The sequence below is a fragment of the Zingiber officinale genome, chromosome 11A, assembly GCF_018446385.1.
Source record: "Zingiber officinale cultivar Zhangliang chromosome 11A, Zo_v1.1, whole genome shotgun sequence".
NCBI lineage: Eukaryota > Viridiplantae > Streptophyta > Magnoliopsida > Zingiberales > Zingiberaceae > Zingiber > Zingiber officinale.
Window position 1 is genome coordinate 9,022,780 of NC_056006.1, and position 23,401 is coordinate 9,046,180.

Below are 23,401 nucleotides of genomic sequence, written 5' to 3' on the forward strand. Positions count from 1 at the left end.
GTAATCAAATAAAAGCATATACATTTATCATTTCAATAATCATCACAAGTTGAATGTTTAACATTGAACAAAATTTAAAAGTTTGTAAGAGCAAATACATTGTTGGAAATCCTTATAGATTTGTTCGAATTAGTTCTAAGATAAATCAACTGGAGTGATTAAGTTTATCAACAAGAGGAGAGGAAGAGAACTTGAAGAAGATGCAGATGAACTTCATATATATAGTCTTTGTTCATATATTTAACCAGAAGCCACATTATTAGCTTGTAGGTTCACAGATAAGAATGGAAGAAAGTTTGATCCTAATTCTTAGCAGCAATATCTGCTCACTATTGAATATGAATCTGATAGAGACAATCAAGAAAGATTAGTAATTGAATGATTTGGCTAATCAGCATGAAAAGATGTATATTACTTCTGGGATTGATGGTATTTTCAGGACTATATGTCTCTCTGCAAAGATTTCAAGAGTTCCAAAATGCACAAGAAAATTAATTTACCATGAGAACAAATAATATAAAGTTCGAAATAGAAAAATGTTCAACCACACAAGATGAATGTTCAACCACACAATTGTTCAACAAAAAATATAACAGCTCCTAAGGTCAAATATTGAAAATTCTCATAGATTAGCTCCAATTACTATTTAGACAAACAAATTGGAGTTATTAAGTTTCTCAACATGAGGAGAGGGGAGAAAACTTGAGGAAGCTGTAGATGCACTTAAGATACATAGTCTTTGTTCATATATTTCATCACAAACTACAATGCTGGTAGGCTCTGTGACGCGAGTGGAAGAAAAGTTCGATCTTCGCTTAGTTCTTGGTAGCCATATTTGCTCACTATTGAATGTGGATCTGATAGAGATAGTCAAGAAAGATTAGCAATTGAATGTTTTTGGTTAATCAGCATGAGAAGATATATATTACCTCTAGGAATGATGGTGCATATGGTGTTGTTCTTCTCAAGACTATAAGACATTCTGCAAACACTTTAAGAGTTTGAAAATGGACAAGAAGATTAATTTGCCATGAAAACAAATAATATAAAGCTGAAATAGATAAATATGCTCGGACAGTTTTGATGCAGTGGTATTCAAATTGTTCACACATGCCCTTAATTTCCCAAGAACATCATCAAATTTCAGTAATTCTTTTGCAACTTCAACAGAAGCATCAATCTCTTTGGAACTCAATTGTGTTTTAAAAGTGTCGAACGAAAACAACACCCAAGGTGAGTTTATTTTCAAAATGAACGAAAACAAAAACTTAAAACACAAAGCGATTGGATCCAAATTGATAGCTTGCCCTTCGGATAAATGGTCAGGTCATGTAGTTGGTATTATATATATATATATGATCATGTGGAACTCCAAAGCTTGCTACCGACACAGTTGCAATTAACTCGAGCTTGAGGTGATACGTGTAGAACACAAAATAAGCAACATAAATAAAGATTATTAAATAGCTCAGAGAATAAAATGGAGACGAGCAATTTGTGAAAAATTAGTCTATGGCGTGGTAAGTGTTAATGAGATTCAATAAGCAAACACAAAATGCAGTATGAACGAAGTGGTGATATTCCTTGTTAGCATTAACGCACCTTGGCCTTGTCCTCTTTGACCGCTGTAATATTAATGTGAGGGATGTGCTTGATGTTAGGCCAGTCCGGGCCGATGTTCTTTTGGCAACGCTTCTCAAGTTTTGCACTGCATCCATCAATCACCAGAAGCTCCAGTGAGGCAGGCATCCTGGGTAGTGACTTGAGTTCTGGAGCATAAGATATACTAAGAGCCTTGAGCGATGAAAAACTCTCTAAAATTACAGGTAAAGATTGCAGATGAGGCATCTGTTGCAATATTAATTTTTCCAGAGACTCCCGACATTGCAACAACCACTGCTCTATCTCAGAAGGAAAACAAGTGATTTCCTGTTTGATAGAAAGGGTCTTTAGCTTTTCTGGGATCGGCAAAATGGGTAGATAGAAGATCCTGTCAATCTCAATAAAATCAAGTGAAGGTAATGTTCCCTTCTTTATCTTTGTTGCACTTTGTTCTGTTGTTGTTGCAGTATTTTGTACAGTGGACAATGTTGTAGCGATTAATTTGGGGCAGTTGTAAATATACAATTGTCTGAGGGAGATAAGTGCCGTCAATGACTCCAATTTACATAATTCTTCACAATCAGAAATCCACAATGTCTGCAACGCTGTCAAATTATGCAGATACTCTATGTTGGGAAGAGACACCAAATGATTGCACTTTGATATATACAACCTTTTGAGGGAGGTAAGCCCTTGAAGGCAGCAACCCAACGACTCTTGTGAAATCTTAGACATTGAAAATGTTAGGGATTCAAGTGAGGATGGAAAGATGCTAGCAGCTTTATTAATCGTAGAGTGATCAAAAACTGAGGAAGATGATGCCGCATGCTTCCTTGTCTTGTCTTTTAAAAGTTGCTATGACTCAACGTCAGTAGTGAGGAATTTCGGACAATCTTTAATACCTAGATGTTTAAGAGATTTTATAATATATAAGCCTCCAGGTGAAGTCAAGTCTTCACAATTCCAAATATCCAAGCTTCGAAGTGTAGTGAGATGTTCCAGCTCATTTGTTAACGGAAGTGATGTCATGCCCTGTAAACAACTTAATGATAATTCAATGAGCGAAGTAAGACCTCGTAGATAACTTGCCAAATCTTTGTGTTTCTGAAGAATTTCAAGTTTGAGTATTTCCAGTGACGACGGAAGGAAATTACCATCCTCTTCACCAATTGATCCAATGTCTACATTCTCAGAGTAGCCATGCATTTCAAGGGACTTGAGGGACATCAGCTGTTGAAATCCTCCAAATGTTATAGAACCATTAGAACACTTGTAAGACCGTGGAAGAGATTCTAACCACAACTTTTTCATGCAAAGATTCTTTATAGACAACGGAAGGTCCGGAATTTTCTTTAGTTTGGGACAATTTTCAATTTTAAACCTTTTGAGAGGAGGGAACCATTGATAGTCATCTGCACCATTCCATTCCTCCAAGAGGGGAAGATCCCGAAACTCAAGTTCCTCTAAAACCGGAAATTGTCTTTCCATCGGATCGGAGGAGTGACAACCTAAACTTCTTATAGCTTTCATGTCAATCAATTTTATTAACTTAAGGCAGGGCAGCTTCCATAGAGGGGGCAGCTCTTCCAAATTTGTACAACCATATAATTCAAGAGATTCAAGCCGAGAAAGAGATCGAGGATTCATCCACGGTGCGGGCCTACCACCTTTATACTTTGTAATGATGAGTTTTCTAATCGTCGAAGGGGGTTGTAGAGCCGCTAGAACCTCCTGTTGATCATGGCCAATATTACTACTTGCTTCATCCTGGTCTGACTCATACCAGTATGCCTTCTTCCAGTTCAGTTTCAAGCTTGTGAGATAACTTTTACTGACCAAGTTGACGTTATTGGCCTCTTCAAGATTGTGCACATTGGAAAGATTTGAAATAGACAATTCGCAGAGATTATTCATATTCATCAACTCATCAATTCTATATCCGGGTTCTGTGCCCACATTGAAGTATAATTCTTGAAGGGATGTTAACTTTCCTACTTTGGCCACTGAGAAAAGTACATTGTAAGGTACTCTGTATAGATGTCTTAAGTTTGTCAACTTGCTTGTGTCTTTTGCTAGAATAGCATTGTATCCAATTAGAACTTGTAAGAAGTAGAACTTACAGATTGATAGTGATGGTAGTTGACTTGAAATTTCAAGAAATCGTAGTTTTACAAAGTCACTGATGCTTTCCAAACACTGATTAGACTCAATAATCAATACTCGAATTCTTCTCGGTGATTTACATGCATCTCGAATAAAATCATCAAGTTTTTGAGAATTATCATAATACTTTTCTATCCGGAGAGTTCGCAAGTGCTTGAATTTGCACACCATGTTAGCTAGATCACCGAGTTGAGCATCTATACTGGTAATAGATATAGATATATGTCGGATGGCATTATAATCGCAAATGTAACTTGGAGTGTCATGCACAATTCGACAACATTCATAGCGCGAGACATGGCGAGAAAGACCGTTCAACATATCATGCATGGTGTAATAGATGGCTTCTAAACCATAAGGTGTAATGCCTTCTTGAAATGCACTCCAATTGTCTGTATGAACATCAAAGAAAGATTTGTTGCATAATATATCAAAACAATAGTTAGCTATGTCCTCATCCGAGCCCTCCTCTGATCCATCTAAGTAAATTAGGCCTGCTGCCACCCACATATATACTAACTTTTGCTTTTCGAATTTGTAATCTTGAGGAAATATGCTGCAATAGGAAAAGCACCGCTTCAAGCGCGGTGAAAGCATCTTGAAACTAAGTGTTAGAGCCGGAATGAATTCATAGTTGTTTAAATCTTGCGGCATTTTCCATAATTCACTTCCCGAAATGCTCGTCCAATGATCTGCTTCCAGTTTATTGTTCAACGCTCCTCCAATTGACTTTGCTAGAAGAGGCACACCATGCAATTTCTCCACTATTTCTTCACCAATTTTTTTAAGTAGTGGGAATTCATTTGGGTCTTGATCGACAAATGCATGCTCGTAGAGCAGTGAACGACATTCATCCTTTGGTAAGCCCTGCAATGTCATTGGCTTCATTGTGCCCCCTTTGATTACCTTTGAGACCATCTTCGCGACTGATTCCAATCTAGTTGTTAATATTATCCAGCTACCCTTTTGGCCATGTAGCAGTGGAGCACGTAGTTTCTCCCACTCTCTTTGGTTTTTGTCATCCCAAGCATCATCCAGGACAAGTAAAAATCTTTTGGAATGTAACTTCTCCTTGAGCTTAACTGGTATCCGTTCCAATGGCCCAGATTCAGATTGGTCAGTTAAACACTCCAGAATTTTCTTCATTAGATTTGATGCATTGAGATCAGGTAAGGAGTCACATACCCAGATTTTGATGTCGAAGTGTTCCTTCTTTTCGTTTTCAAAATGATCAAAGACTTGTTGAGCAAGCGCAGTCTTTCCCATGCCACCCATCGCTACCAAAGGAAGGCAATGCACATTTTGACTGGTCTGAATTTCAGATTCTTCTCCCAGCAAATACTGAATGATTTTCCCTTTTTCCTCCTCGCGTCCTTTGAATGATAATTCAGGCAAACAAGAGGTGATCCTACTCTGATTAGACAATGTTAGACTCTCCTGCTCCTGCTGCATTTGTCCAGTGCCGATGCCACTAGTTGGTGTCACCAATGCCCGAAACTTTTCGACATCTGAGGCAGAGGTTTTCAAGTTCTCCAGGCACGTCCTTAATCTCTCAAGAACATCATCATCACTTTTCAGAAATCTTTTTGCAGCTCTAAAATAAGGATCAATAATTGTAGAAAGCCTACTTTTGTCACCATCATATTTCTTCTCCAGTTCACGATATTCCAACTCATCCAGCACTTCCTCAGCCTCGTCGATGTCATCCCTGAACTGCCACAACCACTTGATTAAAGCTGGATTATGAGATTCATACATAGTTAATTTATCTTCAGCATAGCCAACAACTGCTTGGATCTGAGGAAGTAAGCGTTTGAGATTTTGCAATTCTTCTTGCAAGTTAGCTTTCCAGTAGTACTGATCTTGCACATACGTACTGACTTTATCAATTAATTTATCGATGACTTTTGCACGAGCACGATCCAGTATTGGCGAGACTACGTCCATAGCTGCTGTTACTGATCAACGATTTTAGATAAATTAGATGACAGTATTCATAATCATCTTTCGTCTATTAAAAAACACAAAGTAGCTGGGATCTCACAAACAAATCTGTAATAGCAACAAAAGCATATAGTATACATGAGATCTTAGAAGCAAATTAATCTGTACTAGAAACCCAAAAAAAAATAAAAAGAGCAACAAAGAGGAATATATCATCACATATGTTTTGCCATAGAATAATAAATCAAGAACAAAGATGGTTTAATTACCTAGTTGAAGCTGAACAGAGCTGGAATGCTATCCTGATAGATAGATGTGAAGAAGAACCAAGAAGACCAGTTAATTTTTCTTTTCAGTTGTTGAATGAATGTTGGATCTGTGTTCCAACATGAACGTCAAGATCATTAATTTTTGCTCTTGGAGTTTTCCTATGATTGAAGTTGAAGAGAGCTGAATGGTATATCCTGTCAGATCAATGGCCCCAGCTTTACACTTATTGCCCTTGGAGTTTTCCTATGATTGATGTTGGACAGAGTTCAATGGTTAGATGATTTTTCTTGCCTGTAGAATAATTGGTCTGTGTGCCAATAAGGATATGGAGATCAATTAGGTGACGATGAGTTTATAATAAAAATTTAATTAATTAATTCAATCCATCCTAAGTTTAAATAGATTTTCTTAAATCCTAATCAAATTATCCCGTTAGACATATATAAATTTCTTTTATATTTTAAAAATTATAATAAAATATCATTAATATTATTATCAACTAATTATTATCATTAATTTGATTTAAAATTATTATTATCCTATAAAATTTGATTTAATATCATTAATATAGTGTAAAATGTATTATTATGAACTTGTTATTGTCGTTAATATTAACATTATTAATTTGATTTAAATTATTCTAAAGAGAATTTTAATACAATATTAAATTGATTTAGTCTAGATGAATTTGATTTTCTTATCAAATACTAAATTATTTTTTAAGGATTTTTAATAAGATCACACAATTCTAAAAAATCTAATTTTGATTAATCTGATTCCAACCCAAATCAATCCTGCGTAGGATCACGACCTATATATAAACTATACCTCTAACCACCTAGACAATTGCAAATAGAAAGCTAACTATTTGAGGATAAATGAGAGAAAGTGTTTGTAATGTTTTAATTATTATTATTATTTATAATCTCAATATCGACTAAATCTTAGGATGAATGACCTTTTTCCCTAGTTCATCCACCGGCTAAATTTGGTAGTGTGAGTGGCTCGGTAGCTCACATACTCAGCTTTTGACCATGATGACAAATTTCTTGTCAATCCTTAAGTCACAAATCCTGAGTGCGTAGTTGATCGGCTAGAATTTGCTGCTGCGCCATGCCTTGGACATCTTTTAATTACTTTAGCACAGTAAGATTATCATTGTGATAAGTGTATGATTCATTGATTTGAAAGATATAGCCCTCACGGATTAACACAATTAGTAACTATATGAATTATTGTTTTAATAGATTTTAGGGTTAATTTTTAACGGATGTATAATATCTCATTAGGTGACCTGGCATCTCTTTGTAAAAGGGTATTGTGTTATGACAAAATCTCCCTTGTGATTTATCTATCTATAATTAGCCGAGGGGCCAGCGATATTGAGTGGGATCATTCGACTAAGGTTGAATAAGACCCGTAATTTACCACATTCCAGAATGAGGGGTCGTTATGAAGAAATCACTAAGATGATGACTTCATCTTTTGCCCTTAGATATTTTTTACTTTATACATATATTTTTAATAAATATTTATTATATTAAACACTAAATTTGTTTATGAATACAATATTAATTGCTTAGGCTTTTAATATAACGAATAATAGAATAATCAAATTGGTTAAATTTACTAATAAAGGCATTAGTAAATAACAAAATGATTAAAATGTTATTAATCAGGTATTCAGGTGCTCAGCAGGAGCTCCCAAGGTGGACGTGGCACAGGACAGGGAGCCGCTCCTTGTTTTTTTTTTGTTAAATTAAAATAATTTTTTTTAATTTAAATTTTATAATGAGAGGTTTCTAATTATTGTGGAGACATATGTGGCGTGGTGCGGGAGTTTTTAACTATATTAGTTATCGTAGACACGTATTTGTGTAATATAAGGTAGGAATATATATAAATTATTATTTCAGATCCATAAATTAGATTGGTACATTCAATCCATGTAGTAGTGTAATATAAGGGTGACGTTCGAGAATTTCATTAAGAGCATGTATATTAGCTACTTTATTTAAAAATTTTACCTTAAAATTTAGATAGGATAACTAAAAAATCTTTACATCAACTACCCTATTCATTCCCTAAATTTAGATTTGATGAATAGTGATTCTCTAAATTTAGAGAATGAAACCTCTATCCTAAAAATAAAATAATATTTTTTTAATCTCTCTCATTCCACTCATTCTATAAATATAATAATAAATAAATAAAAGAAAAAGAAGAAAATAATTTTAGGGTAGCTGATATAGTGTGTAGTGAAAAGTGATTGCCTAAATTTAATAAAGTAAGTTATTTACCTTAAATTTTAGATATAACAATAGGAAAATTGATGTGGATGCTCTAACAAATCTGTAACAAACTTTTCCTTATAAAAAATTAATTTAATTTTTATATCATATATTAAACTGATAAGAACTATACATGATCTTAGTCAAGAGGCTGAGAAAGTTATGCTTTCCAATCTCGTTGGCCCAAGTATTTATAAAAGATTCTTCGCTCACTATTTTACCAATTCTAATACATGGGACTAAGAGAACTACGGTAAATAGACATAGAATATGGAGAAGTCATGATAAGAGTAGGAGAAAATTACTTAGGCGATGTTGCCAGAGCAGTATGGGAAACCTATAAAACTACTTATCCTGAGAAAGTAACAAGGATTGCTTCTCAAGGAAACAACATACTAAATTTTTGCTATAAAATCTATAGGTTATTCACTACTAGAGACTCTAATACAGGATTAGACATACAACAAAGAGAAGCACTTTGAGATTTAGAATAGTTACAACTTTTTAGTTGGAATTGGATTAAGTCATTCTGTAATAATTTCTTAGCATTTATATAGTCTCAGGAAATTACTATAATCCCGAGTTAGGAGAAAGACTATTTAGCAAACTTCAGGAAACTTAGGAAAAAAAATACATAAAGCCTGACTAGATATGAAAGTAGCACCACAATATGATGATATTGGAGTACGTATTCAACACATTATTTCCATACTTAAAGGAAAATGTGTTGAAGCAATCTGGGTACCCTAGGTTTTGATATATGAGCAAAGGTTTAAGTTAAGTTTATTTTTGTATTTGATATACATTGTTAGTGTGCAAGATACATGTATAACAAGGAAAGTCCAAGGGCCAGTCTTGGCGATGTAAGTCTAATCATGTAGTCTTGGTAATGTAAGTCCAAGCATGTAATCTTAGCAACGTAAGTCAAAGTGTGACTTGGTAATGGATGAAGTTTCGGAGGCGCGACCTCTTAGCAAAGGAAGACCTGACAATAATGATAAGGCTGATGGAAGCTCCAAAAGGCAAGACGTAAAGGATGGGGAGACATCCGAGGGATGCGAGGCTGATGGAGGAGGCTAGAAGGCTAGGTCTAGGTTGTGCGAGTAAGGACGAGTGCATGAGAAATTGCACTCAGGGTACATAAGAAAAAGATTGATATGGATGGAAACATAAGTACCTATAAATATAGACTTGTGGCAAAGGATTTCAATCAACGTCAAGGAATTGACTATGATGAAACATTTTCACCCGTTGTAATGCTTAAGTCTATTAAAATTTTGCTAGCTATAACAGCTTACAAGGATTATGAGATTTAGAAAATGGATGTTAAAATTGCTTTCCTAAATGGAAGGTTACAGGAGGAAGTATATATGGTACAACCTCCCAATTTTATAAAATCCAAGAACGCCAATAAATTATCTAAGCTCAAGAGGTCTATTTATGGACTAAAGCAAACATCTCGGAGTTGGAATCTGTGATTTGATGAAGCCATTAAAGATTTATCTTTTGTCAAGAATCCAGAAGAACCTTGCGTTTACAAAAAGATTAGTGGGAGCAAGATTACGTTCCTAGTGTTGTATGTTGATGATATACTTCTTATAGGCAATGACATCCCTAACCTAGAATCTACCAAGACTTGGTTGGGAGAGTATTTTTCAATGAAAGATGTTAGGCATTCAACCTATGTATTAGGTATTAGAATATATCGAGATAGACAAAGTAGGTTACTAGGGTTGAGCCAAGGTACAAACATTGACAAAATGCTGAATAGATTCGGTATGCAGGACTCTAAGAGAGGATATTTACCAGTGTCACATGGTGTGCATCTTTCCAAGACTATGTGTCCAGAAACACAAGAGGAGAGAAGTATAATGGACAAGATACCTTATGCTTTGGCTATATGGTCCATAATGTATGCTATGATATGCACTCGACAAGATGTCTCATATGCTTTAAGCATGACGAGTAGATATCAGTTAGATCCTAGAGAGGGTCATTGGACTACAATAAAAACTATCCTCAAGTATCTTAGAAGAACAAAGAACATGTTCTTAGTTTTTGGAGGAGGCGAGAAATTAGTCGTTTGAGGATATATTGACATAAGTTTTCAGACAGATCGAGATGTTCTAAAATTACAGCAAGGATATGTGTTTTGTTTGAATGATGCAGCTGTTTGCTGGAGAAGTTACAAGGAGGAGACAATTACAAATTCAACAACTATGTCTGACTATATAGCAACTTTAGAGGCAGCAAAGGAAGCTATGTAGATCAAGAACTTCATAGCGGAGCTTGAAGTGGTTCTTAGCATTGTTGATCCAGTTGTGCTATACTATGATAATAATGCGGCCATAGCACAGGCAAAGAAGCCAAGGTCCCACCAATGATCCAAACATGTAATGAGGAAGTATCACCTCCTCAGAGAGATTGTTCAGAGGGGTTGGTTAACAGAGTAGATACCAATGAGAACATAGTAGGCCCACTCATAAAGATCTTACCTTTGCAGAAACATGAGACCCATGTGAGGAGCCTAGGACTGAGAGCCTATAGTGTTTGGTAATAGTGTAAGTGAGAGATTGTTAGTGTATGCACTTATGTGCCAAGACACTCTTTATGTATTTTGTAGATAATTATTTCATAAAGGCAAGTATTTATTATTAATTATTTACTTTTCTGTACGTATATGATTAATGATAAAGTCTTACAGATTAATGAGTATATTAATATGAAAATAATCCTTGATCTGATAGATATGTAGAGGGGACATAGATATCTAGATCAATGTTAAGTATGACTAGGTGGAGATAGACCGAGGGATGGATATCCAAGTTATTCTTGGGGGTGCCTTAAGCTTAGAGGTGCACTAGACATGACCCGATTAAGAGGAGACCACATATTAAGCATTATTGGTCTTTCCTCTTATGAACGAGTGTAACTAATCTTTTGACTTGAGACATCCATTTATTCTATGCACGGAGTTATGTACTTTGATGCCATTAAAAGTAATCTTTAATCAGATTATGACTAATACGGTAGTTGGGTGTAAAGTAAAGTGTAGAGAGAATAATGTTGAGTCAATAAAGGATTCATCGCTCTCTTGGATTATGAGTCAACATCCTGGCTGTTTGATAGAGATATTAATGACTCAAAATTCATAGTTATGGAGGAATGATTTATCATCCAAAAGTAGTCTATTATACCTTGGAAATCAAGTAAAACAATTAATTTAGTAATGATGCATAATATACCGAATTAATTGTGATGTATGCTTATATGAAGAGATTGAATTATACAGTAATTAGTTTATGATGATTTATAGTTTATTACTGATATTAATTTTATCATGCTAGGTGGCTGAAAATTATTGCTAGATGGTTATCTTAGTCTATGTATGGATTTACACTGCCTTCGTGTAAAAAACCTAGAGGGTCGCATGCCTAATACGTAGATATGAACATTATCTATAATTGATTATTTTAGTAGATACTAAAATTAATCAATTGATTATTTCATAATAAGAATTAATTGAATTATTAATTAATTTTGAAATATTGGAAGTTAATACGAGTCAAGATCAGATATGATTTTATTTGATTCAAAGAAGAGGGAGTAAAGAATTTGGATAGACACAATAATTGTGATCCTTAGAAATTTGAAGAGCTATAACTCTTCATCTTCCTAATTAATGAAAGTCATAAATGAAAATTTTATGGAGGCCATAACTTTTCATCTTCCTAATTAATATAGATCATAAATGAAGAATTAATGGAGACCTTAACTCTTTTATTATTCTTTAGAGGTTATAAGTAATCATCCTTGAAAAGATTCTAGATGAAAATTTTCTCTCCATTTCTCCCTTAACTTCTTCTTCACGTTCTTCCATCGGAAGAGATCGGTAGTACTTCCAAGACTTTGTCGATCCAAGAGGCTAGCACCTAATAAATCGTGTCAAGTTCGTGATCTAGTGTGCGTGGATACCACTAGAGGAGTCACACGTGAGTCTCTTATATGTCTGTGATATCATTCACGTCTATTGAGCACTCAAGGTATGCTTTATGTTATTTTGTATAAAACTATATGTACCACAAAGAGATCCATGATTTATTATATGCATTCCGCTACGCTCCGATTCCAACAGTTGATAGATCTGCGACACCCGGCCGAGACTCTATAGGGTTATGAGGAATGGACTCTTGATCTCATTAATCTTAACATGGGCATGCCATTTGCCCAGGGTGCCTTCGGGAAACTTTACAAGGGAACCTACAACGAAGAAGATGTCACAATTAAACTACTTGAGAAGCCAGAGAACGACCCAGAGAGAGCACAGTTGATGGAACAACAATTTGTGCAAGAAGTCATGATGTTGGAAGCACCCAAATATTGTGAGGCTAACTGGAGCTTGTAGAAAGCCAGTTGTTTGGTGCATGTTACTGAGTATGCGAAAGGTGGTTCGGTTAGGCAGTTCTTGATGAAGAGGCTGTTGAGTTTTGTGTTTTTAATTCAAACTATTTTCCTTGGTTTTTATTCTTATGGTAATGCATATGTGTATGCATTTAGTCCCACATTGCTAAGCTAAGAGGGTTGGAAGATCATATATATGGAGCTCTTCTATCTTTGCTTAGCAAAGTTAAGGGGACCTACACGCATGCACGGGCTGAGCCCAAATCAGGTGGTTTCGGGGGTTCAGGCCGGAAATCCATAAACCGGGCGCGACGCACGTGATCATTACGTGCAGGGGGTGCAAATCCCCAGCTTGTGGGCCTTTTGCTCACAGGCTGCCTGGTTTGTTTTTGCCAGTCTTTTCGCTGGCAAAAGCAGTAGCATTGGTTCTGTCCCGCGAGTGAAGGAGGGAACCGACACTTTGGTTCGCTTGGTTTTGTCCCGACGCTTTGGTTCGCTTGCGAAGCAGTGCTACTGCTTCAGGGTGAATAAATACATGCGCACTCAAGCAGTTTGTTTCATCCTCTCTCGAGCAATCTGCTCTCTCCTCCTTCCCTCTCTGCGTGCTCTAGTTTTCCTTGTCCTGAGGCTTGGTGTTTAGCGATCTGAGGTTGAGTCCGAGTGCGACGTTCGTCTTGGAGTGCACCTACGGACGACGCGAGTGGTTGTCGGATCTTGGGAGAATTTTGCCGGAGAGCCTCTGCACCGTGGGCGGCAATAAATTCTCTAAAGGCAGTCAGCACGCCGACGCTTCAACCGGAGGAGATAACAATTTCTGAACCTTATTCTTTTATTTATCTGTTTATTGCATGCTTGCTATTTTTGTGCAAATATAGTGCTCTCATTTCTACAACAATTTTAGAAAATTTATTATAAGCATTAATAGACATGATGAATGATAGGGTAACGGGGTCTGATGAGGCTAGCGCCAGACCCGAGAGATTTTTCGAGCAAAACTTTAGACGTTGGGAACAACGGATGAAATTTTGACTTACTACGCTAGGGCTATTCTTCGTTATAGAAACAGATCCTCGTTCACCTGATGAAGAGGAACCTGCATATAGTACTGCCTTACAGAGGTTTAAGCAAAGGGATTATCTCTGCCATGGGAGGATTCTGTCTGCCCCTCTCAGACGCATTATTTGATGTGTACTGCTCAACAACTTCGGTTAAAGAGCTATGGAAATCTTTAGATAAAAAATATAATTCCGAAAATTCTGGTTTAGAAAAGTACACTGTGACAAAATTCCTAAACTTCAAAATGGTTGAAGGGAAATCTGTGGTTGAGCAGACATGAATTCCAAGTTTAAATTCATGGTCTTGCTGAAGGAGAGATATGCCATTACCCAAAAAATTTTACGTCTTGTCTATCATTGAAAAATTGCCTCTGAGTTGGGAAGATTTTGGCATGACTCTTAAACATAGGAGAGGTAAAATCTTTCTAGAAGATTTAATGATTGCCTTAAATATCGAAGAAGAACATCGAAAGTAATATAAAGATGATGATAAAAGAATACCTATGGATTTTATTCCAAAGGCAAACGGTAGTAGTCTCATCTGATAAGAAAAAATTCAAAAATCAGAAAATGAAGAACAAGATGAAACCCAAACCAAAGATTCAAAAGAAAAATGGAACCAAGTCATGCTAGGCATGTGGACAAGTTGGACATTATGCCAAATTCTGCCCTAAGAAGAAAAACCTGAGCAATATGTCCAACACCAAAGCACAAGCAAATGTTGTGACTGCTAGTGACGGCACCAACAATAGGTTTGTTACTTTCAAACCCGAACTAAACTTGATCTATCAACCCAATGAATGGGTAGTTGATACAGGTGCTAATGTGCACTGTTGTATTGATCGCCCTGCCTTCCTTACTTATCAGGTAATTGAATGAATTTCCGTGACCATGGGGAAGCATTCGGCAGCTAGGGTGTTTGGGATAGGACAAGTTGACCTGAGGTTCACCTCTAGAAAAGTCCTGTCACTGCATGAGGTGCATCATGTTCCAGCGGTCCATCGGAATTTGATTAGTGGGTCAAAATTAGTCCGCGATATTTATGAGTTGAACTTTAAATGTAATAAAGTTGTAATATTACATTTAGGAACATTTGTCGGAAAAGGTTACCTTAATGAAGGTTTATTTAAACTCAATGTAGAAAATGCTACTTTAAATAAATCTACTGATATTAGTTGTTCATATAACATTGAGTCTTATGATATATGGCATGACAGATTAGGACATGTCAATTTTAATACCGTAAAAAGGATGATGAATCTAGACATGATTCCTAAGCATGCTATAAATGATAAGAAAAAATATGAAGTTTGTGTGCAATATAAACAACCCCGTAAACCCTTCAAATCAGTTGATAGAAATTCTGATATTTTAGAATTGATTCATACTGATTGTTGTGAGTTTAACGGTGTGATAATGAGAGACGATAAACAGTATTTCATTACCTTCATTGATGATCACTCTCGTTATTGTTATGTTTATTTGCTGAAAACTAAAGATGAAGCTTTAGATAAATTTATAGTTTTTAAATCTGAAGCTTAGAATCAAACAAATAAATCTATTAAGACGTTAAGGTCTGATAGGGGTGGAGAGTTTACCTCGAACTTGTTTCAAAAATTTTATCAAGATGCAGGTATAATTCATGAGGTAATTGTTCCATATAGTCCTCAATCCAACGGTATAGTAGAACGAAAAAATCGAACCCTTGAAGATACGATTAATTCCATGTTAGGCAGTTCTGGGTTACCCAACTTCATCTTGGGGGGGGGGGCTCTATATACTACATGCCATGTGTTAAATAGAGTCCCCATGAAGTCTAGGGATAAAATCCCATATGAGCTTTGGAAAGACCGGAGGACAAGTTTGAAATACCTTAAAGTATGGGGGTGCCTTGCAAAAGTACTAGTACCTGAACACAGAAGGAAAAAACTTGGTCCAAAGACTATAGATGGTATCTTCTTGGGTTATGCTCGAAATAATATTGCATATAGGTTTTTGATTATTAAATTAAAAATTTTTGGAATAGATGCAAATACTATTGTAGAACTTCACGATGCTACCATTTTTGAGGATATATTTCCTATGAAGACGAGAACACCTCAGTCTATATCTGGTATTCCTACTAGAGATAAGCCCGCTGCCATAGAGGTCCCATTATCCGTAGTAGGTATACCTTCCTCAAGTCACTCTAAACTAGATGAATCTAGTGAGTATACAGAACTGAGAAGGAGCAAGAGACAACGTGTGTCTACGGATTTAGGCCAGAACTTTATCACCTATAATATAGAAGGTGACCCTGAGACATATAAAGATGCTATGGCTTCTCCTGAAGCTAAGCACTAGAAAGAGGCCATTAAAAGTGAAATGAACTCTATTATCTCTAATGCCACTTGGGAGTTGGTATATTTACCTCCTGGGTGTACCATTATAGGATGTAAATGGGTGTTTAAGAGAAAACTAAAACCTGATGGGTCAGTAGATAAATTCAAAGCCCGCCTAGTTACTAAGGGATTCAAACAGAAAGAAAGGATTGACTATTTTGACACTTATTCTCCTGTTACCAGAATTACTACAATCCAAGTGTTAATAGCATTGACATCCATATATCATCTTGAGGTCCATCAAATGGATGTCAAAACGACATTCCTTAATGGAGATCTTGAAGAAGAGATATATATGGATCAGCCTGAGCGACATGTAGTTTCTGGAAATGAGAATAAAGTCTATAGGTTAGTCAAATCTCTTTATGGTTTGAAGCAAGCCCCAAAGCAGTGGCACGAAAAATTTGATAGAGCTATGCTATCGTTTGGCTTTGAAATGAATGACTCTGATAAATGTGTGTATGATAAAATGAAAGGTGATAATTGTATTATCTTATGTTTATATGTAGATGATATCCTACTTTTTGGTTATAACCTTTCTATTATTAATGAGACTAAGGCCCTCTTAAGTGGTAAGTTTGAAGTGAAGGATATGGGTTGTGCTAACATGATTTTAGGGCTGAAGTTGACTCGTTCAACTGATGAAATAGCAATTTCTCAGTCACTCTATGTTGAGAGAGTATTAGAGAAATATGGCTATAGCCAAGTTAAATCTATCGTCACACCCTATGATCCTTCAAAAACTCTCCACAAGAATAAGAGTGGTGTGGCAGTGTCTCAATTAAGATACTCACAAATAATAGGTAGTCTAATGTATTTAGTAAATTGTTCTAGGCCTGATATTTCTTTTGCTATAACGAAATTGAGCAGGTTTACCAACTGTCCGGACATAACGCATTGGGATGCATTAGACAGAGTACTCAGATACCTAAGAGACACTATATCCTTGGGCTTGTGGTATGGGAGATTCCCTGCAGTCCTGGAGGGATATAGTGATGCTAGTTGGATAGCTGACATTGCTGAGTGTAAATGCGTTACTGGTTATGTCTTTACACTTAGAGGTGGTGCTGTTGCTTGGAGGTCTGTTAAACAGACGATTATAACTCGTTCTACATCTAAGGCAGAATTGTGTGCTTTGGATACCACAGTAACTGAAGCTGATTGGCTTAAGGGTCTTCTTTATGAAATTCCCTTGATGATGAAGCCAATACCTTCTATTTCAGTACACTGTGATAATCAAACAACAATAGTTCAGATTAGAAGCTCCAAGTATAACCAGAAACAGAAGAGACATGTACGAATAAGATTAAAGTCTATTCGTGAATTAGTGTCTCTTGGAGTGGTGTCATTGGACTTTGTAAGTTCAAAGGACAATATTGCTGACATACTCACTAAAGGACTTAATTTTGAGAAAATCAAGAGATCCAGTAAGGGAATGAGACTGAGGCCTATCCTGGTTTCATCTATAACGACAACCCAACCTATCTGATTGGAGATCCCAAGAAGTAGGTTCAATGTGGTATAAACAAGTTATAAGGGTGAACCGTAAGCATCAAATTGATTGAGATGTAATCTCATAGCCTCTTCCCCGGATAGATGCTTGACTGCTAGTAAGAATGAGCTTAGGAGCTCTTAATGAGTTCAAGGTCTTAATGACAGGATGCTCGCAGTACATCCTTGGAGAACTCACCTATGTAAGTGTAACTGTGGGGCCGTAGTGTGGGGGGTCTAGGCAACTCTCCTTAGCACTTATGAAACAAGATTCGGTGGCATGACCGTAATGCACCAACCCAGAAGGATTCAACCGTCGCCCGTGATGAGTTGTTACCAATTGATTTTCACATATAAAAGGTTTAAGTTCAAGACTGAGTTCACTTCAAACCTATGTGAATAAGATTGGTGTACTTAGGTGAAAATTCAAACCGGAAGGTATTTTCACTAAAAGCTCATTGCAACCAAGCCTCAGGACAAATCTTTGTTTTCAACCAAAATAATTTGAATTATTGGGGGATTGTTGAGTTTTGTGTTTTAATTCAAACTATTTTCCTTGGTTTTTGTTCTTATGGTAATGCATAGTGTATACATTTAGTCCCACATTGCTAAGCTAAGAAGGTTAAAAGACCTTATATATGGAGCCCTTCCTTGCTTAGCAAAGTTAAGGGGACCTACACACATGCGCGGGCCGAGCCCAAATCAGGTGGTTTCGGGGGTTCGAGCCAGAAATCCATAAACCGGGCGCGACGCACGCGATCATCGCGCGCAGGGGGGGGGGCAAATCCCCAGCTCACAGGCGGCCTGGTTTGTTTTTGCCAGTCTTTTCGCTGGCGAAAGCAGTAGCATTGGTTCTGTCCCGCGAGTGAAGGAGGGAACCGACGCTTTAGTTCGCTCGCGAAGCGTTGGTTCTTTCCTGACACTTTGGTTCGCTCGCGAAGCTGTGCTACTGCTTCAGGGTGAATAAATACATGCGCACTCAAGCAGTATGTTTCATCCTCTCTCGAGCAATCTGCTTTCTCCTCCTTCCCTCTCTACGTGCTCTAGTTTTCCTTGTCCTGAGGCTTGGTGTTTAGCGATCTGAGGTTGAGTCCGAGTGCGACGTTCGTCTTGGAGTGCACCTACGGACGACGCGAGTGGTTGTCGGATCTTGGGAGAATTTTGCCGGAGAGCTTCTGCACCGTGGGCGGCAAAAAATTTTCTAAAGACAGTCGGCACGTCGACACTTCAACCGGAGGAGATAACAATTTCTGAACCTTACTCTTTTATTTACCTGTTTATTGCATGCTTGCTATTTTGGTACAAATATAGTGCTCTCATTTCTACAACAGAGGCAGAATCGATCAGTGCCTCTTAGGTTGGCAGTAAGACAGGCTCTTGACGTTGCAAGGGGTATGTCATATGTGCACAGGCTTGGATTTATACACAGGGATCTCAAGTCGGATAACCTTCTCATATTCACAGACAAATCTATAAAGATTGCTGATTTTGGAGTGGCTCGTATCGAGGTGAAAACTGAAGGGATGACGCCGGAGACTGGAATGTACCGTTGGATGGCTCCGTAAGCCAATAACTTTACCTATCTTGGAATCTTATTTTTCAATACATGATATAGTTTTGTTTACCTTTTTGCTTATCATGTGTATACATGAAGCTTTTGTGATTTAGATAGAAAATTAAATTGTTATTATCTTGAAAATTGGTTTCTCTTTCTTTAAAATTGTTTAACTTTCTTGTGGCTAACATTCAGGAGATTTGAAGTGACTTTGTAGGTCTTGCCTTTAATGAATTTTTTACGAGACGACAAATATGGAACATATCTACTAGTTAATTGAGCTAAATAGATACCCACTACAAGCACACTTTTCCATGTTCATGTACTTAATTTGGGTTGTTCATGACATAGAGCAAGAAGTGTTACAGCTTATGGGAGATCAGGGGGGTCATAAAGTAGTAAATTTATTTAGCAAAACAATATCTGACCTATCAACGTAACTGTGGTAAGGTTTACATTTTTTTTATTCAATTGTGATTTTTGTTTTTATTTTTTTGTTTGTGGTTTGAGCTAAAGTAAAATTCATCATATTAAATCTAGTAATTATTCTCTTTCCTCGACATTTTATGAGATATCCTGCCAAACTCTAGTATTGCGTCTACTCATTTCATCACTGAAGTTGGTCAAATATTTCTTATTGTCTAGTTGCCTGAAATAGACTAGAATGATTTCGTAACTTCTGATCATGCTGGTTATAACTTTATTTTTTGACTGATAGACTGGATACCTAGCTGTTGTTATTAATAAAACGCTCAACATGCCATTTTAGTATATACCATATGGGTAATATGTTTGCAAGAGCAAGTTCTTATGATCAAGATGCTTCTTATGGGAAAACTTTGCACTATGTATATTTTCACAAAATGGAATGGATATGTATTCCTTTGAAAAAGAGTTTGTGTTTTGTTTTTGTTGCAATCTTTGGTTTGAAAGAATTATGTACTAAAAAGATGAGAAATGGAATTCCATTTCTTTGAACTATGAACTATATCGGGAGGTGATACTGATCCATGAACTATGAAATGGCATTCCATTGTTTTTGTTGCAATATTCTGTCTGACCTGTTTGGATTCTTGTCTGCTGTTGTAACTTCTAATATCTTCCTTTTGGCTTGCAGAGAAATGATCCAGCACAGACCATACGATCATAAAGTCGATGTTTATAGCTTTGGCATTGTATTATGGGAGCTCATAACTGGTATGCTCCCTTTCCATAACATGACGGCAGTACAAGCTGCTTTCGCCGTCGTGAACAAGGGTGTTCGTCCAGTCGTACCACACGATTGCCTTCCCGCTCTCGGGGCAATAATGACACGCTGCTGGGATGCAAACCCCGACGTGCGCCCTTCCTTCACCGAGGTAGTGGAGATGCTGGAGGTCGTGGAGACAGAGATAGTGAGCACTGTCCGGAAGGCACGCTTTAGGTGTTGCACGTCGGAGCCGATGACGATGGACTGAGTTTTGAAACAGGATGATGAAAAGTGCCTATGTACTTATGTTGTCACTGGCGACTTCTGGTTGAAGCAAGAGATGTTTTGGTATTTTCAGATAAAAATCTGGTTTGCTATTTGCACTTTTGTCATGTTAAAAGTATGACATAATCATTCACATATCCTTTTACAAATTCAATTGATTAGTTTTAATGTGTTTACCCTTGTGTCACATTTTCTTTTATCACACTTAAACAAAGTGATCATGCTATTTCCAACAGTAAATGTCGATAATAAAACAAACCTCAAGATGTGATAATTGAGCATGAATGCACATAAAATTTCCAACATTTATTTGGTTTTAAATAGAATAAGAAGGAAGAGCAGCACAATTAGCAAACAAATGTTGAACATAAAAAGGGTAATCCATTGATACTAAAGCATTTTGTAATTCACTTACCAGATCAGCTCTACTTTCCTCCAAAGTTTTGTCTTTATCCATGATATCTACTGGCGTGCAAGGTTTTTGATCTCCACTAAATTCCTTCATGACAATATTAAAAGATTTTAAACAGTGTGATCATGATTTGTAACATCGTGATATGGATCATAGGATCGTGTGACCTTGTGATTTGGATCGTACGATTGTATGATCTGGATTGTACAATTGTATGATCCTACGATTTGGGTCGTATTGGTGCGCAAGGTTTTTAATCGCCGCTAAATTCCTTCACGACAATATTAAAGGATTTTAAACGGTGTGATCATGATGTGTAAAATCGCGATATGAATCGTAGGATCGTATGACCTTGCGATTTGGATCGTATGATCGTATGATCTCGATTGTACGATTGTATGATCCTATGGTTTGGATCATACAATTGTACGCTCCTACAATCCAAAAGTGCCAATACGATCCATATGCATTTGGAATCAATTTTTTAGTAGAGTGAGAGTAGGATCGATAGGATCGGTATGTTCCAACCATTCCACACATTGAGAGATCATAACTTTTGACTTGAGTTGAATCATAGAGCTCATAATATGTTAAATTGAAGTTCTTTTAGAGATTTATATTTGTTATCCGATAAAATCTATAACAACCCAGTTTTAGAGTCCAAAAACGACATTTAAAACCTTTTCAAAGGCTCATACTTTCTATTTGAGATTATTTTCATTTTTTGTAGAGTTAAGGTTTCATCTTTTACTATGTTAAAGTTTTAAGATTATTTAAAACATTTGTTTAGTTGATGTTTGATAATTTTGATTATCAAGATATTTTTTTTGTTCCTTTCCCTAAAATTACAAGTTTTAGATGTCTATTTTCTTATATTATGCTGAATTGATGAGTCTTTAAAAGATTGTTTTAGATATTCATGTTTAAATCAATGAAATCAATAAGTTTCAATACGTCAATTGGCCTTTAAATTGGACCAACATTAAATTGGATCTTCCTACCCATCCAATTCGATCTGATTCTAACTGATCTAATCCTACTGATCACACTGATCTGATCTTGACCCCAAATCGATTCTACATATCACAATCGTACAAACCATGGGTGTGACAAAGTACCGACAACTTTGGCCACCAAAACTTTCACTAGGGCAACATAAACAATCTTGAACTTGCTGGTGTCTAAGATCCCATCCTTCATATTTAAGCCAAGATATCGTAAAATGGAAAGCATAGCAACATTTGTTTTCCCAGCGCCAGTAGATGTAGAAGTATATTTTCAGGTGTAAAGAGAGTAGCTTCATACACCTTACTTTGAGCTCTATTTAGTTGGTTCATCCTTTCAAATGTGTGTTGTGCCCAACGGGGTAAGTATGATAATGACTATTTATACTACTCAATTTTTGGTATACTATAATTTGATAATTAACAAAGGACGCATATCCTTTCAATTTTACCCATATTTTCCTCTCTCATGTGCATACTTCAGTTCACTCTAATCTTCTCTTTCTTCTTTTCTTTTCTTTTTCCTCTCTCGTGCATGCATGCATGCATAACTATTATTGTATGGGTCTAGTGGCCAGTGCATGAAGTATTATCATAATAAGGCCTGGGTTCGAATCTTGACAAAGCCGAGATAAATATCTCCCTTATGTGCTAGTCACTATTCCAAAGACTAGTAGCCGTCCGTGATTTACCTCTTCCGTGTTGACCCTGGGACGGGTTAGCGGGGGCGCTGGAGGCGAGCGTATTCGCCTTTGCCATAATAACTATTGTTGTACCATCCTCTCGGGTGGTATAGTGATTGAGGTATGGAGTGTTGTCACATAAAATCTTTGGATCGAAACTCGGTATGTCCGAGCATGCCTTCCCCCATATCTTAGTCACCTGTACTAATGTCTAGTACTTACCCATGATTTACCTCCTTTGTGTTGGCTTAGGGACGGGTTGGTGGAGGTGCTGGGGGCGAGCGATCGCCTTTTGCCACATAACTATTGTGGTACTGATTTTTAAAAATCAACACTACGGTTTAATTTCATATTAGGTCCAACATGAGCCTGATATGAAATCATATCAAACCCATGTTTGGATTTAATGCCGATTTTTTCAATAGCATTTTAATACATCCGGAGAATCCTAAATAAGTAATGGAGAGCATCGTTAGACTTCTTGAAGCCACAAAAATCATAAGGCCTGAAATGTGTCCAATCAGACCAGTTTAGGTCCATCAATGGATTTCAATCGAAATTCACTGATGTACCTATAGACTAGTCCGATTTGACCCATTTCAGGTCCTGTGCATTTCTGAAATTTTAAGGAGTCCAACAATGCCCTCCATTCCTTATTTCGACTTCTCCGGAGGT

The 23,401-nt window shown here is 36.7% G+C and overlaps 1 protein-coding gene and 1 pseudogene across 3 annotated transcripts; one reads left to right on the forward strand and one right to left on the reverse strand.

Annotated features, from left to right (window-relative positions):
- Positions 1 to 517: 517 nt before the first annotated feature.
- On the reverse strand, positions 518 to 6,135 carry LOC122031026 (putative disease resistance protein RGA3). Of its 3 annotated transcripts, none has more exons than XM_042590074.1 (4): positions 5,979 to 6,135; positions 1,603 to 5,723; positions 930 to 982; positions 518 to 857 (listed from the first exon to the last, which is right to left on the reverse strand). In XM_042590074.1, exon 2 carries the CDS (start codon positions 5,710 to 5,712, stop codon positions 2,458 to 2,460), a length of 3,255 nt encoding a protein of 1,084 aa, XP_042446008.1. In that variant the 5' UTR covers positions 5,713 to 5,723; positions 5,979 to 6,135; the 3' UTR covers positions 518 to 857; positions 930 to 982; positions 1,603 to 2,457. The 3 variants fall into 3 exon arrangements, with proteins under 3 accessions (XP_042446008.1, XP_042446010.1, XP_042446009.1); XM_042590076.1 differs by having other exon boundaries at positions 930 to 991; XM_042590075.1 differs by having other exon boundaries at positions 1,603 to 5,817; positions 5,979 to 6,131.
- A 6,228-nt stretch (positions 6,136 to 12,363) lies between these two features.
- On the forward strand, positions 12,364 to 20,733 carry LOC122031204 (annotated as a pseudogene).
- Positions 20,734 to 23,401: the final 2,668 nt, after the last annotated feature.